At 40.8% G+C, this 18,278-nt stretch overlaps 1 protein-coding gene across 1 annotated transcript in view; it reads right to left on the reverse strand.

Moving 5' to 3' along the window:
• The window catches only part of tle2b (TLE family member 2, transcriptional corepressor b), an 85,063-nt gene that overhangs the window by 37,436 nt on the left and 29,349 nt on the right, over positions 1-18,278 (reverse strand). The window contains 1 exon segment of the mRNA XM_061683094.1: positions 17,762-17,806. Coding sequence (XP_061539078.1) covers positions 17,762-17,806 — 45 coding nt within the window.

Below are 18,278 nucleotides of genomic sequence, written 5' to 3' on the forward strand. Positions count from 1 at the left end.
TTTAAAAAAAACAAAGAGCTTTTAAGTGCTTTGTGCCAAGTCATTCTTATATACAAAATAATATTCAACAAGTTAGTGTTTGAATCACAACATCAGGAGGTCGTTCAGTGCCATTGTCTGCAGGATTATTTGAAATACATAAAAACACAACCTTCACAACACAGTTTGATTGACTGTTGCCTTTTGCTGTCAACCTTGGGCCGGAAAAAGTAGACAACCACCTTGCTTTTTTTCTCCACGAAAGTTACGAAGTAAGTGCGTGTCAAAGTGTTGACAAAGCTAATGCAATTTAATGAAGAACCTTAATTGTAATCGTAAAATATAGTGGAACCTGCGAAGTTGGACACATCTGTTCCAAGACGCTGGCTGGCTTCCAAGTTGCTTTAATTACAAAATATTGTTTTTCCTTTCCTAAAAATGGAAAGTGAATGAATATCTCCATCCACCCAGCCATTTTCTATACTGCTTCAGGTTGACGGGGAGTTGGAACTTATTCCATCTGACTTCAGGCGAAAAGGCGAACATCACCCTGGACTAGACATGGGCTGGTTACCAGTTTCAAGGTACAACAAAAATGTTTCTGGTACTGCGGCTTGGTAGAGGAAGGATATGCAAAACATGCTTACAAAAGTGACAGCTACGGGAGGCAATACTACTACAATATGACATAAAATTTACGAAAGTTAGTGTAGTTAGTTAATTTAAATATAATTTTATTTTTAACTGTCAAGTATAAAGAGAACGTAGCTACTGTATGCCCAGTCAAACCCGTTTGGAGGCTCCGAAAGGTGGACACCCAGGGTCACCGTGCCCTCCGCCGCCCCATTTGCATGCCACTGGCACATGGTGGTCTTTTAGTTCGGTTCTAAATGTGCACCACTTTTGGGGTCGGTTTGTCAATTTCCTTAAGCATACTCAACTTTTCCAGACTGGTCATTGTGCTATTATGCTGTGTTTGAAAGGTAATGCATAGCGGCGGATTGCCATGACATCAAAAAAAGAGAGCGGTCTTACATGAGGAAGTCTGTTTTCACACCAGCACCTGACCCGATGGACCAGAATAACACCCAGAGTGAAAACACTCCCCAGAGCTTACTTTGCTATCTCCAGTGTTTTCCCTGCTTCCTCTCTACCCACCTAGTAAAACCACAGTGCAAAATTTACACATGGCTGTCAGCTTTATGATGGCTGTCAAAATGCATCGTAGGAAATCTTGGACAGGTGGAAAGAAAAGTAAGACAGGTGGGAAGGAAGGATATACATTTGGGCATATTTTTAAAAAGTAAACAATGGCTGCAGATAATGATGTCTGTATAGTTTATGGTCATGTGGGGAAATGAGCTGGTGGCAAGGAAAAAAAAAATAGAGCATTGCATTTGATGTTTAATACAAAAAATGAGGGTTTTTTTAAGGGTTTGTTTAATACAAAAAAATGAGACATCGTAACGTACTGAAACATTTTATCTAAAAGTAATGAACTCTAAACAGTATTTTTGTCGTTTGTGTGTTGTGTTTGTGTTTGTGTTTGACAAGCAGGTTGTGCCGTTTCTTGGAGTGGTGGACGTTTGCCGAAGCAGTGTTCCCTCACTATTCTATTCACAATTAGCTGTCATTGTCTTAATTGAAATCTAATGTACCAGAAGTACTAGTGGTATCAGTATCCGTGAGTACTCAAGAGCGGATACTTGCCTCAGTCTGTAAAAAAGGCGCTATTGAACATATACTGTGAACCCATATAAATGTATGATCACCTACTATCATTACATATACACAACAAATTGATGGATAACTAGTTTTGAAATCAGAACCCTGTAAAAATAGTTTGTTCAATTATTCAAATTATTTTAAAAGGGGGACTGGTAACAAAAAAATGCTTTCGATATATCACCATTAACAAAAGTGAAGAAAATCTGCTGTTTTGGTATTTTAGCAAGAAACATGAAGTTGACACACTTCATTGGCTTTCGCGGGCCAAATAAAATGATGTGGCGGGCCGGATCTGGCCCCGAGCCATGAGTTTGACATTAGTGCTGTACATCATCCCCTCGTCCTATTCTCCAGGCATGACTAATCAATTTACACTCAATCCAACTATTACATGGCTGTGCCTGGAGTGGGCCGCAGGGTTGACGTGCTTAATTAAGAGGTGACTGTTATGTTATGCTGCCCACTTTCGAGCCGAGTTCGATAAACAGAATCTGTGCGGTTGGCATGCGCTCCGAGAGAGTATGAGTAGGTGAGTTTTTGTGTGTCAAGAACGAATTTGGACGCGCTACACCTCGGAGGCTACACTCACATTGTATGAACAATGAATGACGGTTAATGTAAATGCAGAAAACACTGCTACTTTGCCGTAGCATTTTTACATCACCCTCAAATACTTGTTTATGGCACTGCTAGGGGACCAGGCACGTAAACAACATTGTACGGTACACTAAATTACAACGTACACAGCAGTGTACATTTCGAAGAAAAATGGTTGTACGACCAGATATTTTTGAATGGTATTCATGTTATATGTCGTGTTTTTTTCTAGATAAAATGTATTTTAGGAATAATAGATAAGGGAAAATTACCATTACGTTCATGTAATTGTAAGGAAATTACCAATCTATAAACCAATGAAGTGAGTACACATTTAAAGCACTAAGAAGACACACGCTGTGATATGACAATAAGAGAAGTTTAAAAAAGTTAAACATCCGTATGTGTGTCCATCCATCCATCCATCCATTTTCTGAGCCGCTTCTCCTCACTAGGGTCTCGGGCGTGCTGGAGTCTATCCCAGCTATCATCGGGCAGGAGGCGGGGTACACCCTGAACTGGTTGCCAGCCAATCGCAGGGCAAATACAAACAAACAAGCAGTCGCACTCACATTCACACCTACGGGCAATTTAGAGTCGTCAATTAACCTATCATGCATGTTTTTGGGATGTGGGAGGAAACCGGAGTGCCCGGAGAAAACCCACGCAGGCACGGGGAAAACATGCAAACTCCACAGAGGCGGGGCCGGGGCTTGAACCCCGGTCCTCAGAACTGTGAGGCAGACGCTCTAACCAGTCGTCCAGCGTGCCGCATCCGTATGTGTGTGTCCCGCTTAAATGAACTCAAACCGGTCACATATTGCCAGAAGAAGAAATGCAGAACAAATTAGATAAAAAGAAGACCTGTTGAAATGTGTCACTGCAGGGACTTCCTGTGAAAACTCAGCTTTGTGTTTGGGCCTTCCAGTTGGACAGCGACTAAAATCGCTTGCATTCATCTTGCCAATAAAACTTGCAGAGTTTGAGCGTGATTAGCGTCCTGTGCCAGCAACTTGATGCCCTGCCATCAAGGACAGCCCGTCGACACACTCGACGTGTACGGGAAGGAAAGGTGAGGGTTTCGTCCCACTCACTGGCTGAAAAATCACTAACATCTTTTCTATTTCTGCCACAGGCTGCTCCCTTCCTTGTGATCGACTGCTTCTGCTAACACTGTTGACCCTGCAGTAGTTGAGGCTTGTTCTAGACGGCCACCTTTTACTTGCCCTGGAAGGGGGGAAAAAGCTATCAAATAAATGCCAGAAAATGTCAAATCAATCTGAGGAATTGAATTCACAAAAGTATGTGAATAGACTGCAATAAAAAGAGATCTTAGCAAGAGATCTTTGCTTAGGTGTTTGTCCAGCATTGCATTTCACGTTGAGTTCCTGTTTACCTATGATTGCCATTAAAATAGCAGTGCCTGCAAATGTGTGGTAGATGGCCACCCATTACACACCAACATGATCTCTTCAATACATTTAAATGCTGCTACATAATGTTTTTCAAGCAATCCTCCAAATCGGTCTGTTTGCTATTATAATAATACATATAATTAATTATAGTTAATATAATTAATTATAATAATTAGTATTATTATAATTATATGTAATTATTAGTATTATATTATATGTAATTATTATTATTCCAAAATAAAAAGAAGAGCCAATTTACATTGCACTTTTGTTTTTAACAGGGCAGCACTTTAGCCTAGTGGTTGAGCACCTCTGCCATACAGTTCTGGGGTTCGGGGTTCGACTCTCGGCTCTGACCTTCCTTGTGTGGAGGTGGCATGGCCTCCGCATGTTAAGCGAAATTTTTCCATATGAATGTGAGAACGAATCCTTGTTTGTCTACACGTGCCCTGTGAATCGTCTGACGACCAGTGCAGGTTGTAGCCAGAGACCCTAATGAGCAAAAGCACTAAGAAAATTGATGGATGGATGAATTCTGTGTAAAGATTAAAATTGGTTGTTCTTGAAAACAGAGGACCTGCATGTATTCTGATTAATTGGGTACAGTAAAAAGGTCCCGAGTTCTACACTGAACATGTTAGATGAGGGAAAGGGAGTCTAAATACACGTATACACATCTCAGCAAACAAATATGGCGAGGCTCCGCCTCTGGCTAGTGAAGGTGATGGCTAGCAAGATGCATTTGGCAGTACGTCACACGTGTTAACAGATTGAAACGGCATCAGGCAAACAAGAATATCAGTGCAGCCCCCGGCGCCTCTACAACCCCCACCCCACCCCACCCCACCCGCTCCCCCCAAATAAACTAGCGTGGGGCAAAGGCAACTTCCAGCACCAAAGAATAGCCTCTCCCAGGATCTTACGATGGAGCCAAAGCAATAACAAATGACATTTCTTTTTTTATAGGATAATAATTCTGACTGTTCAAACTGTTATTGTTGCACTTGTTCATTTCCGAAAAAGAAAAAAAATTGCTATTGCAGAGCTGCGAGTATGTTCAGTACAGGAGCATTCAAAGTTTAAGGTTCCTGACATAAAACGTTTCACGGTTGCAAACGGCGCGCAAATTAACCTGATTGCACAGTGGCAAATGAATTCGTCGTCATGCTACGCGACACAAAAAGACACGCTCAGTTACTGCTGTATGGCCGAGAAGTGTTTTTCAGGCAAAACAATCCTGTGAATATGACTTACATGATGTGATTGTGACGACTGCTTTTGCCTCGGTTAGTGTTAGACTGTGGCACTTTCCGACTTAGGAACAAATTTGGGTTATGTCCGTTAACTGAGAACCCCTGTACTGACTTGCATAAGTAGTCAACCCTCGTCGGTTTGGGATTTTTTTTCTGTAGAACATAACTAAAACAATTTGCTGAAAAACGTCATTGTTGGTGCCTAGTGTATTTTAAAGCTCTTTCTGTAATGTCCAAAAGCTCTTCTCCTTCTAAGGATTCTGGCAAACTGCCTAAGCGCCTGAAGAAGGTCCAAAAGGTAAGCCTCTTGGATATGCTCAAAGAAGAAAAAGGTTAGGCCACAGTATCCCGCCATTATTGCGTCAAACAAGAATAGCTCACAGTAAAGAAGGAAGTGGCAATAAGGAAGACAATAAAGACTGACTAAGACTGCTATGACTGTGTACAACTAATTCATCATCATAATCTTCAAACATTTGTTGTTGGTGAGTAGTGTATAATTTAAATTTCTCCTCATTAATAAGATTACCCCTTTACAGTATGTTCACATACAGTACAGCTTTCGTCTTAGTGTGAGTATTGTTGGACTATAGAAGGAGTCCAAAAAGTTATTATCCACTCCCTTTTTTTTTTTATTTCCGTTTCAGGTATCATTCAGACAGGATTTGACTGCCTAGACTTTGCAGTTTTTGTAAGCATATCGCTCCCTTGCCCAAGGCTCACTAAATTAGAGGTTTAAACCACATATGTCAAACTCAAGGCCCAGGGGCCAGTTCCGGCCCGCCACATCAATTTATGTGGCCCGCAGAAGCAACTCGTGTGTGTGAACTTCCACAATTCATGCTAAAATCTGTAACAAAAATTAGAATTGGCGTATGTAATAAATATTGAGATTCATTCATTCATTCATCTTCCATTCCGCTTATCCTCACTAGGGTCGAGGGTGTGCTGGAGCCTATCCCAGCTATCTTCAGGCGAGAGGCGGGATACTTCCCTGAACTGGTCGCCAGCCATTCACAGGGCACATATAAACAAACAACCATTCACACTCACACCTACGGGCAATTTAGTGTCTTCAATTAACCTACCCTGCATGTTTTTGGGGTGTGGGAGGAAACCGGAGTACCCGGAGAAAACCCACGCAGGAACAGGGATGCAAACTCCACACAGGCGGGGCCGGGATTTGAACCCCTGGTCCTCAGAACTGTGAGGCAGATGTGCTAACCAGTCGTCCACAGTGCTACAAAATATTAAATATTGAGATATTGAAAGCATTTATTTTGTTACTCAAACCCTTTTTACAGTAACTTGAACAATAGCTGAATAAATAACTATCCTTGACTTCTAATTGCAAAACTGGTTATCCATTAATTTGTTATGTACGTATAAGCTGATGAAACATTTATATGGTTTCACAAACCTAACAGCCCTCGGAGGGCAACCATATAGCCCGCGACATAAAATGTGTCTGACACCCCTGTTTTAAACTATTATATCAAAGCAATTCTGCACATTTTTAGGGGGTGTATTTAGTATTTGCAAATGTTTGTGGCAATTCTTGGTTCTAACTTCCTATCTCCTGCAAACAAGCAAGCGTTCAATGTACATCACAGCATCACAACAATGGCGGACGACAGTGCTGTTGTTGCATTTGGTGGACATTAGTGTATTGTTTGATGTTGTCCTCAGTACTAAAAAAAACAACAACAAAAACATGAAAAAAACATTCCCCTTCATATGAAGTTGGGGTGTAAATATCCTCAAAACTGTTGTGTCTTTAGTCTTTATGCAAACACACACTGATTCTTATCTAATCCTCCTGCTTGCAAACTGGACCACATTCGGCCTGTGTGACTAGTTAAAGGTCAATATTTGTAGCCAGTGACACTCTAATCAGACAGTGATTGGTGTTTAAGGCTCACAGCAGTTCAGTGACATCCGCTCCTTCTTCCTCTCCTGCTCCTTTCCTTTCTCTCCCTCTCATCCTTCTATTCGCTCTCTTTTTCTTGCTCTCTGTTTTCCCTCAGTACACTTGGCCTTGCTCCTTACTCTCCCTCCCTGCCCTCTTTCTCGTCGTCTCATCTTTTTTTCCACCTCCCCTGCCTCGCTTTTCCCCTCATTCTCCTCTGGGCTGCGTGCCAGCTCGTCTTCCCTGGCATGACGCCAGCTTCTCATCCTCCTCTCCTCCAACCCCCCCTCACCACCCACCCCTGCCTCTGATTGATGGCACTGCTGTTATGGAGGGAGAAGAAGGGAAATAGGGAGGAAGACGAAAAAAAACGCAAGCGCCAAAACACACACACCAAAGCACTATCACATACACACACACACACACACAGAGCACATATAAATACAGCTAAACACACAAAATGAAACGCACGCTCACACAGAAAAGCAATCCAAACAGAGCAGAGAAGTGCACACATACAGTACAAAGAGCTGTGTGCAGAGCAAGCAAAGCCTCCCAGCATGAAAGCAACGAATGCACACGCACGCACACACACACATAAAGACAAGATTCATGGTAGAACCCCGAGAAGACAGGCAGCCGACCATGCAGGAAAAAGAAACATTTACAAAAGAAAAACGCCGCACACGGTGCAAGTATACAGAGTTTGAGGAAAGTGAAGATTGTGATGAGAAGTTACTGCATGTATACATTTCTACATTTCTGTATGTATTTCTTCAGGGTGGGACATTTCATCACACACAAGACGTTTGTCCAAGTTCAGAGCTTGTGGAGGTGATTTATTAGAGTTTCGTGTCATTTGGCGCCTCTTCAGACTTAGCTGCCATGATCCGCCCAAATAAACAAAAACTCAAATTTAGAACTGTCGCAATCTTGAAGAAATCTGGTCCGATCACAGAATTTTCAGTTGAATTTTTTTAAATGTCACAAAGCGACAGAATAATCCTGAGCTACAAAATATTGCCAAATGGAACAGCGATAGCTTAGTTTTTGTACTGCAAAATGTACACACGATTGCTAGCATTCTACCAAAGTGCTTGTTTATTCAAGCAGCAATTGTTTTAAGCCTGGTTGCATAGCATCAATTTCTTCATATATTAACAACAACAAAAACGGACAGCACACGTTCCTTTCCATTACGGGGTGAGTTGATTGAAAAATGAAAAGAGGAGGTATGGCGGTGACGCTCTTTTTTTCTTAATGCATTGCCGAGATATTGGATGGGGACTTAAAATGAGGTGATTCGGACTGAGTTACAAAAAAAATGTGATCAGGACATCCCCGTTAAAATTCTTTGCAATTTATTGTCACCCATCTGTCGACTTTACGTGGTTTAAATTTGGTAGCAAGTGGACAACATCTCTATTACAGGAGGTAGTTCACTTTTGAAGGATAACTCCAAATGGCCAACATGACTAAAATGGCGGACAGCACAGTGACCTAGTGGTTACCATTTCTTGCTATTCTGGGTTCGGATCTCACTTCCGGCCTCCCTGCTTCCGTGGGTTTTCTCTGGCGACATCCTTCCACCTTTCAAAAACATGTTAGGGTCAAGATTTTAAATTGTCCATAGCTGTGAATGTGAATCCTTGTTCGAGTCAAGTCCACGAGCTGACGTGCTATAGTATGAACCAAAATATCAGACGTCCTGTGTCTTCTCAGGTAGGGGAGTTTGAGGGGTTTTGAGTCTTTTTGTAGGTCAGCTCATGACAGACATGCTGAACAAATTTCATTTTTGCTGAGTGAAACTGCCTTCGGGGACTGAATTTTAAAAATGTATTCCGGGGGTGGTACAAGCTCATTTGTAAAGAAATTATGAACATTTTCACCAGGATGAACTCACCTGCAAAATGTGATTAGTTTTTGAGTATGAGAAGGACCCTCAAAATGACCTAATAAAAATAATAAGAAGGAAGCAATTCTAAGAGGGCCGCATGCTAAATACTGACTCTTTATTAAAAAAAAAAAAAAAAAAAAAAAAAAAACACTTTATTGGATGTTACATTAGCCCAAGATTTCATCCAGAATGCACGAGGCGGAATGCAGTACATTAATTAGATCATGGTGGTGTTATCAGTTGTCCCAATAAAAACGATGACAATCCCACATAGAGCGCACACATAACGGCCACAGCTGACGACGCCTCTAAAAATACACACATGTTGTACACACAGGGAATGTTTCTAGGGCATGTGAGTGCGAGACCCAAATTCTGCGGCGCTCCAGTGGCGGTTGCAGTCTAACAAACCTCCTTCTTCCTCTCTCTTGCTCGCTCTCTTTCTGGCTGTATTATAACTCCAGCTATTAGTCATAGCCGAACGGTGCCAGCTCACCAGATTACACAGACAGACTGCATACGTCCCCCCTGCAACGCAATCAAAGACAACGCGGCGTCGACATCGACTAACCGATGACTTTATTGATACTTTTTCAGTTGTCGACGAGCTCTCCGCACAAATGTTTGCCTTTGCTTCCAAATGCAAGCACACTCTCCCCACCCTCTGACTCGCTCATCCAATCACAACCTCGCAGACATTTAGAACTTATAGAACTCGAACAACATTTCACATAATACAACTGAAGGGTCGCTACTCACTACAGTACTGTAAAATAAATCACAGGAGGAGGAAATGCTTTGCAATAATGTATTGTGTTGCATGGATTGTTGACCAGAGTACTAGAAGTTCCGACTGTCTGTGAAGCTGTGCAGGTGCCTGAGTGTAATTTGTGATTGGATGAGTGTGTCGGCGTGTGGGGACGAGTGGAGTTTTTGTCTTGGTTACGGCTGACATTAAGCGTTAATTATTCACAATAAAGAGGTTGTTGATCGAGCCCCGCTCATCCTCGTGTCTTTTCACGGGTGTTTGATGATTGACGGCGAACGTGAGGATTCAGGCTGTTCATCAGCTTGCGTTAGCTGCTGCCTTTTCGGATGAGTGTACACGGCACTTGTGCTTTTGTTATACTTAAGGATCGACTTGCATATTATGCAAGTGACTGTGCTACCCTTCTCATTTTGAATAAAATGTTTCTCCACACTTGAAGCACTGCCGCTAGCTTGCCGCACGTACTCACTACCCTCGTCACCTGTTGCTTTCTGGGAGGCATCAGTGTTGTTAATGCCAAAACACGTGATTGGCGCGGAGTCCACTTCAAGATCTAAGCGTCTTTGTGGAGTGGTGAAGTTGACTAGTCTGTTCAACCACTATACAGTACCTCTTTATTCATGTGCATTCAAATCTGGATATATAGTATTTATTAGTGTCCATTTACCACACACTGCTCTCATTGCCTGATGTTAGAAATATGTACAGTGTATTTTTTTTTCAAACTATCCATTTTGCTGTGTAAATTTGGAATTTCCGCATTGCGGGATGAATAATTACTTGTTTCATTCTAGTAGCCTATATTATGTTTTGTGCCATATTTGTGACACTTATTCCAAAAGGAGCAGACTCAACATTGCTTGCAATTTTAATATATGTTTTCTTTCTATTTCCTAAATTTTGGGGGAACATGGAAAAAAAAAAAAAATCACAGGTTGACCAGATAGTGTTTAAGTTAAATGTTCCTTAATTATAGTAGTTTAATCTCTGACAATGAGCTAATTGGGTTTATAGAATAATTACTGATTCATAGTTACATATTCAGTTCCAGAAATCAAAAGTATAATACAGACATATTTGTGCACTCTCTAACACACACACAGATGCGCACACAAAAAAATCTCCTCTCACAGCGTGACAAAGCCATTACGTTAAAAGGTTAGCTCGACAGGAATTCCGCTGTCTCTTCACTTAATTTCTCTCCCATCACATTTTTCGCTTTCCCTTTTTCTTTCTCGCATTGCTTTTTCCCACCACTTTAATTTGTCTCACCTCTAAAGGGTTCCATCCCACTCCGTCTCTCTAGGCATCATAATTCACAAATGAGCTCTTTTACACGCATGTGTGTGTGTGAGCAGTAACACGCACACACACGATACAGACAGAGAGCGAGCTTTCAAAGCTGCACACAACTAAAGCACACAGACGCCGCAACATGTCCAAAGACAGTCATCACACACCAGTGATCAGAGAGAGTGCAAATAAACGACATAAATACACGCAGTCATCTGACCGCTCTAGAGCTGAGATGACCCACATACGCAAGCTCGTGCTAATCTTGCCCTTTAAACACAAGCGGGAAAATAAAAAATACAATAAATGAGGGATTATCAAGTGGCTGGGTGGTGGGAGTGACACAGGGAGTGAGAGGGAGTGAGACCGAGGAGGAAAAAATGTGGAGAGAGAGAGAAGTCCAATCCTATTATGAAGAGACGTCTTGTGATGAAATTGACGGCATCTCTCGCTCCCTCCTCCTTATCCTTCCTCCTCCTCACTCTCTCTACCTCTCCTCCCTTCCGAATGAGATGAGGATTCAGGTCACAGCTCCAGCCAAATTCTGTACAACACACACACAGCTACGCAGCGTTTACTTTATGGTGAAAAAAAAAAAAAAAAAAAGTGTACAAAAAGCCGCCACGGCTGAGTGACTGTGGAGACACAAAGACACACAGTGATGGTGGTGTCTGGTGGTGAAATGAAAGCGGAGACCAGGAAGGATGGACAGCCAGCTGCTTTGCGTGTCCTTGGGAGTCCATAGAGGAAAGCGCCTGGCTGCCGAGCATCCCGGCTGTCCAGCACAACTTCCCACAACATCCGGTTCTTTGGACTGGTACTCTATGTACTCTGTGTGTGGTGTCTACACATGGACCACTCACAACATTATGAGCTCTTGCAAAACCCAATGACGTCCACTACTCGTCACTTTAAACCGCATACACTCCTTGAAGTCTCAGTGCCCTTTGCACAATGGTCATTGCACCGGACTACTGCAATATTAGTCATTCGAACTGCTCTAAGTGCTAGAGGACTCTGCATCTTTTTGCACAATTGTTTTTTGTCAATGTCTTTATGTCCTCAAAGTGTTCTGTAAATTGACTGTCTGTTGTACTAGAGCGGCTCCAACTACCGGAGACAAATTCCTTGTGTGTTTTGGACATACTTGGCAAATAAAGATGAGTCTGATTCTGATTTAAAAACTATTGTGCTATTGTTCCGTTTTAAATGACGTTGTTGTTTACTGGTGTCGACACTCAGATTGATTTGCGATCATAAATATTAGACCTTGTAAAGAGAATTCCGAGATTTCTAAATGCATTGTAGCATGTTTGAAGATGATTGCCGAAAATGTCAAAAGACTGAGAACTATTTAGCACTGAATGTCGGAGCTTTAGGGCCCTATTTTCGCAAATGACGTAAATCCTGCACCGTGCAACTGTGCACCAGAGGCGGGTTAGACCACAGTTGCTAATTTTGTAGATGACCACATGTCGTTATGTGTATACATGAGAAAGATACTAGATGAATTTGCATCCATTTTTCCAGGTCGTAGTGGTGGTATTTGATTGACAGTTGACAGTTGAGATGGGCGGGGTTTCAGCTCATTCAGCAGACACGCCGCAGCGGTTGAGACCAGAGAGAACGGCCTTGAATTGTCACAATTCCGAAGCCTCGTTTTATATACTTGACTAGGATTGTCGGCCCTGACCGACCACTCTGAACAAACCTCACACAACAGGACAATTGCTAAGAATAATCAGGTCATTGCTGACTTTCAAATTGAGCTCAAAATCAGGCTGATTATCAGTACTGTATTTACTGGATTATTATGGCCATCTTACATATTGTTCGTCACTGTATGAAAACCAACAGCAAATTTGTTATCTTGAGGTGAGGTCATTAATGGGTTAAAATTAGCGAGCAGGTAAGAAGTTATTTTTCCAGACAGAGAGCAAAAGTGACACAACCTAATAGTAATGTGAACCACGTTCCCACCTGTTAAATTGTCCTGAGGGCTTTTGCGGAGGTTTTACAAGGGCAGACGGAGAACATTTCTGTCTCGTCCATTCAAATCAAAAAAAAAATTTAAAAAAGGAATGGCTTTTGAGGATAAAATACAACCAAATTATATAAAATGAAAGAGAAATGTTAACAATGTCTTTGAAAACCCCAAGGAGAGGCAGTTGATCTTCATTTCATTTGTTATGCAGGAATTATCGACATTACATCAGATTCATTTGTCAATGTCATAATGAATGAATAGTGTCTACTATTCATATGCCACGGTGGAATTGAGTTCAATGAGTAACAAAGTTGGTCATAAGTGATTTGTATTGGCTGGGATTGTATTGTACTGTCATAATAACAATAATAATACAATAAATGTAATACGTGCACACACTGATAACAACAATTCCAGTTGACTACAACAAGTCACAGCTTTAACATCTGTTGGATATTTTTATAAAGCTACGCAATAGACTAAAGTCAGGATCGGGTCATTTTCAAGAAAAAAAAACCTGCGCTTACCGTTACAAATAAATAAATAGACAGACATTTCTTACACTAAGGCATCAAGCTGAATTTGAACGGTTCTTCTCAAAACTCCAAAGAGCCAATTTTTTTCACATAGTTTCACATGTAAATTGTAGCTGTAAAGGTGAATATTGAGAATTTTTGTTCCTTTTTCCTTGATAGAGTGCTTGCGATGGGGCCAATGAGCCAACTCGATCCATCGGTGATGGAGAAAAGCACCCACACTGCAGAATTCATCAGTGCCACCTGTAGGACTGAGGGGGAACAGCATCACCTGTCAGCTCTTTTTTTATTATTATTATTATTTAGAAATCTGGCATGTTTAGGATTGTTCTGCCTCAGTGGAGGTCTACATCCTACTGAGTTCCATCCTCGTCTGTGTGGTTGTTGCTCGGCACGGCCCGGGCCCCTTTGAAGTCTGCTTCTGATGACAGGAAGGAAATAATGTATCTAGTTCCCTCTCTTAACACTTATTCTTTCTTTTTCCAGTCTGCACTGCGGTAGGCTACGAACACTCCGGACTGGACACAAGTCCGGCAAAGCCTTCTACCTCATTTGTGGCATGAATGCATTCACCACGCTCCTCAGGGCGTAACAACACGCACAGCCTGGACATTCTAAGAACTCTCTGAGCCATAGTATACTATAATGTTTGAATTTGGAAAAATCAGATCGCATAGAAGGCAGGGGAAAAAGCAATAACTTTCCCAAAGAGTCACATCACTGCATGGAAAAGCAGCACCAGAGTAGAAGGAATCTATAGTATCATTTGTATACAGTAATACAGTATATGTGAGGAAAGAAAATGCAGCATTTTATGTATCTGGTGCCTTCTCGTAGTTAAAAATCAACTGCGAAAGAAAAGAGAAGAGAAGATGAAGAAGCGAGAGCACTGAGGGAGAGCGATGGGGGATGTTACAGCACAATTAATGCTGGAACATGCAATGGCCACGCCGCTGATGCTGCTGCTGATGATGATGATGATGAGTGCACGAGGGCGAGAGAGAGCGATAACAGGATGTTAAGAGGAAGCGGGAGAAAGGGAGGAGGAGGAGAGGAAATAAGAGCAGATACTGTGAAATCTATTCATGATTCATTATTTCTCAGTGCAGCTTCTTGATGTCTTTCTTTCTGTCCCCCATCCCCGTTTCTCCGCCCTCCACTGCTTTCTTTTCTAGCTTCATCTCATTTGATCTCTTCTCAGAGGTCTTTATCAATCGCCTCTTAATCTCCATCCTTCCTGTTTACGCACTTCCCTTTCATCCCGTCAATGTATCGCTATCCCTTACACATTTCTTCAGTATCCTCTTTCTTTTTCCGGATGCACGCTGTCGCTTCAAAATGTGCTTTTTTTTTTTCCATCTTAGACTTCCAGGAAGTGAACATGGAACAAAATACAGCGGGATCTCAGTTTAGAACGGCACAGACATGCATCGTTGCCAGGGTATTAACTGCGCACTGCGCAGCGGCGTAAAAATACGTCGGCATGCTCAGTTACCGCCGCACTTACTGTTTTACATTTGTGTTACACGTATTGACGAGAGGTGTTTTTCCATCATATTGTGATTATGACTTTGCTAGTGCGTTAGCGTAGGTTACTGAGACTACGGCGCGTTCCAACAAATTCAGGTTACGTCCCCTCTGTAGGAAAGGAACTCTGTTGCAAACTGAGTGCGGCCTGTGAATGGATGTAAAATGAAGGATACAAATTTGAGAAAAAAAAAAAGTTGTAATCTATGAAGGGCCATGACGCAACAAGAATAAAGTTGTAATGTTACAAGACAAAGTCCTAATACCCCCCACAATAAAGAGATACATTGTCAAGGAAGTCATAATCTCTTGAGAATAAAGTTGTAATTTTCACAAGACTAAAAATTTTTTTTTCACGAAAACGTATAACCTTACAAGAATCAAATCATATTTTTCAAGAATTGTTTTTAAAAAAAAATCAATCGTAATCTTATAAGAATGAAGTTTGGATTTTCTTTTTACAAGAAACAGGAATCATTTTGCAAGGATAAAGACGTGATTTTACTTGAATAAAATTGTAATGGTTTAAGAAAAAAAAGTCAATCTTACAAGATTAAAATCCGGAAGTGAGTTAAATCATATTTTTTCAAGAATAAGTTCAAGAATCATAAACTGCTGCTTGTCTCAGACTGTAGTATTTAGGTTCATGCTGGCTTTATTCTTGTAAAAATCCAAATGTTTCTCTAGAAAAAAATTTTAATCATCATATTCCAACTTTAGTCTTTACAGTTTATTGTTTTTCTCTTTTCAGTGTGGTCCTAATGTACTAACCAAACCTTAATGAATTAATTAAGAGGCATCTGTATTTTTGCTCATACAGTGTTGCCTGCAGTTTCCGATCTTTTCAAACTGTATTCCAAATCAAGGTTGGTGTGCATGTGACAGTAAGCTTGTGGGAGTGGATAGTCCCTCTTTCCCAGTGATTTATTTTGTTGGGAGTAATTTTCTTCTAAAAAGTGACCACACATACTGTTTTCTTTCAGCTGCAGTGGTTTTCTGAGGTTTATTTTCAATTCACTAACACAGAAGAAAATTGTCCTAACTTACTCTACTTGGCAACAAGAGGAACTCAACATAGTATGTGACTGTTTCAAACCTACAAGTGTCTGGTTTTCTTAAAATGTGCTATTACAATCCAAAATTATGACCTTGTTGCTTTTCTGCTCCCTTCTCACCATTTGAGAGTCTCATTCCCTCGTGTCTGGCGTCGGCTTTTGGAATCGATGCGACCCATCCATCTGTCACTGTAATTGTGCATGTGTCTTGCTTTACTATAGTGCAACGAATCTATCATAAAAAGTAATTAATTGCCTTACTGTTTTCAAACACGGCCCATGTCTTTGGCTGCAGACTCGAGCGGAACTTGGTTTTTGTGGGAATACAGCGCAACATGAAGAGCTTCAAACGTGAGAGTCAAACAGAAATAAGTAATGGGATTTTTTATTGTTTTTTATTTTTAAAACCTTTTGTCAATGCACACACACCAAATGCGTTTCAGGTGTAACTGAAAACCGAGTTTTTGAAATACAGCGGTAGGTCAACAGACAAGTGCCCGTGCTTACGACTTTTTCGAGATGCGAGCCTTCGCTCATATGATTTTTTTTTTTTTTTGCCTTGACTTGCGAGCAATGACTTGAGTTAAGAGTGCGCTTAAGGCTTTCCACAGCTCCAGTGAAGGGAAAACAATTGAACAAAAAAGGTGGAACCTCTTAGTGGAATCCGAGTTCACTGACAATTTCTTTTTTTTTTTTTTTTACAAACGCATTGTTCAGAGAAATATTGCTTGGGTTCACGAACTATGCTTCCTAACTCAGGATACTGAAGGTGCCTATCAGTATTTCATATCGGATGCGGGATTGGACAGGGAGCCTACATTCCCAAAACATACATCAATTGTTGTGCATATCTGCAAAAAGGTGGGCATCAAGGCATTTTTTTCCACTGTTACAAGCTGCTTACATAGTGGAACTAAATAGGGTGTCCTACCAGATCTCAAATTGCTTGTTTAAGAGACAAAAATTAACCATTTATGTGGGTATCTGCTGCTTTTTTAGGGCCTCTCCGAACAAATTGAAGATGTCACTAATTCTGACCACTTGGTGTGGGCCACATGGGCTCAATCTTACATCACAATATCTGAAGACATTTTCAGTTCATGTACTTTATTCACTAAGTACGTGCGAGATAGTGAACAAAAAAGCTGCCTTGAAAGTTCTGATAGTGATGCACAAACTGTTGCATTCAAGCGAACATTATACATATTCAGATGGAAAGCCACTGTTTAGATGTCGCTGCGCTATAATTGCCTTAACTGACAAATGACATGGGTGATTACGAGGTGATAGCTGAGTGTGGGAGCTCTCCTTTGACTGCATCAGAATGTTACAAACAATGAGCTGTTATGCCGAAGTCGAGCATACTGGAACATTATTGAACATTACGCTGTTGCGATTCTCTGACTATTGAACCCACTGCAGTAATCACTACAGTTACTAAATTGTATTCATGTTTTTTAAGGTGACTTCTTGTTAATTTATGTTAAAACTAACTAATTATATGTGACTGTATTTGGTAAAAAAAAAAAAAAAAGAAAAAGAAAAAAGTGCTAATTTGCAGACCTCGTTTAAACATGGAGGCGTACCAGTCATTGAGGGGAATTAAAATGGAGGGAAAAAAATATCTAAAATAAACACCCACCCACGCAAAACGACAAAGTGGCATTTGTTGTTTGTGTAAAATAAAAACAATTACCTCCTCCCGCCGACACTGTAAATCCATAGACACAGATGCACACACATACCAATGTTCCTGCAGCAACCCAACATTGTTTTAAAAAATAAATAAATAAATAAACTCTGTAGTCTCTCTTACCTGTTTGTGCATCTCAATGTTGAGTCCGTAGGACATTTCATAGTACTGTGGAGACAAACACAAACGACACAGCTTCGTCAGAATCAGAATCATCTTTATTTGCCAAGTATGTCCAAAAACACACGGAATTTGCCTCCGTCAGACCTTTTACAAATATAATGTAAAAATAATGATTAAAAAATAAGATTGATGTCATTTGACTCTAACGGCATTTTGTATGAAAAGCAATAGTCGTAGGAACACGTTCCAAATAAAATTGTACATGAAAAATAATCTCTGCATCTGACCCATCAAAAACAGGAGGAAAAACGTGTGGCTTGAATGGTGTTTTTATTATGTGAAATTTAAAAATAACGTGCAAACAAAAAAAAAACGCAACACAATATGACAGCAACAATAGTGATAGTCAAATTGTATTGATTGAATTCAATTGGTCACTTACTCGCGAATCAGCGTTCACTATATACACTATATACTATAGTATACTACACTATATACAGTATATAAATAAGACTAC

This window comes from Phycodurus eques, chromosome 8, assembly GCF_024500275.1.
Source record: "Phycodurus eques isolate BA_2022a chromosome 8, UOR_Pequ_1.1, whole genome shotgun sequence".
Lineage (NCBI taxonomy): Eukaryota > Metazoa > Chordata > Actinopteri > Syngnathiformes > Syngnathidae > Phycodurus > Phycodurus eques.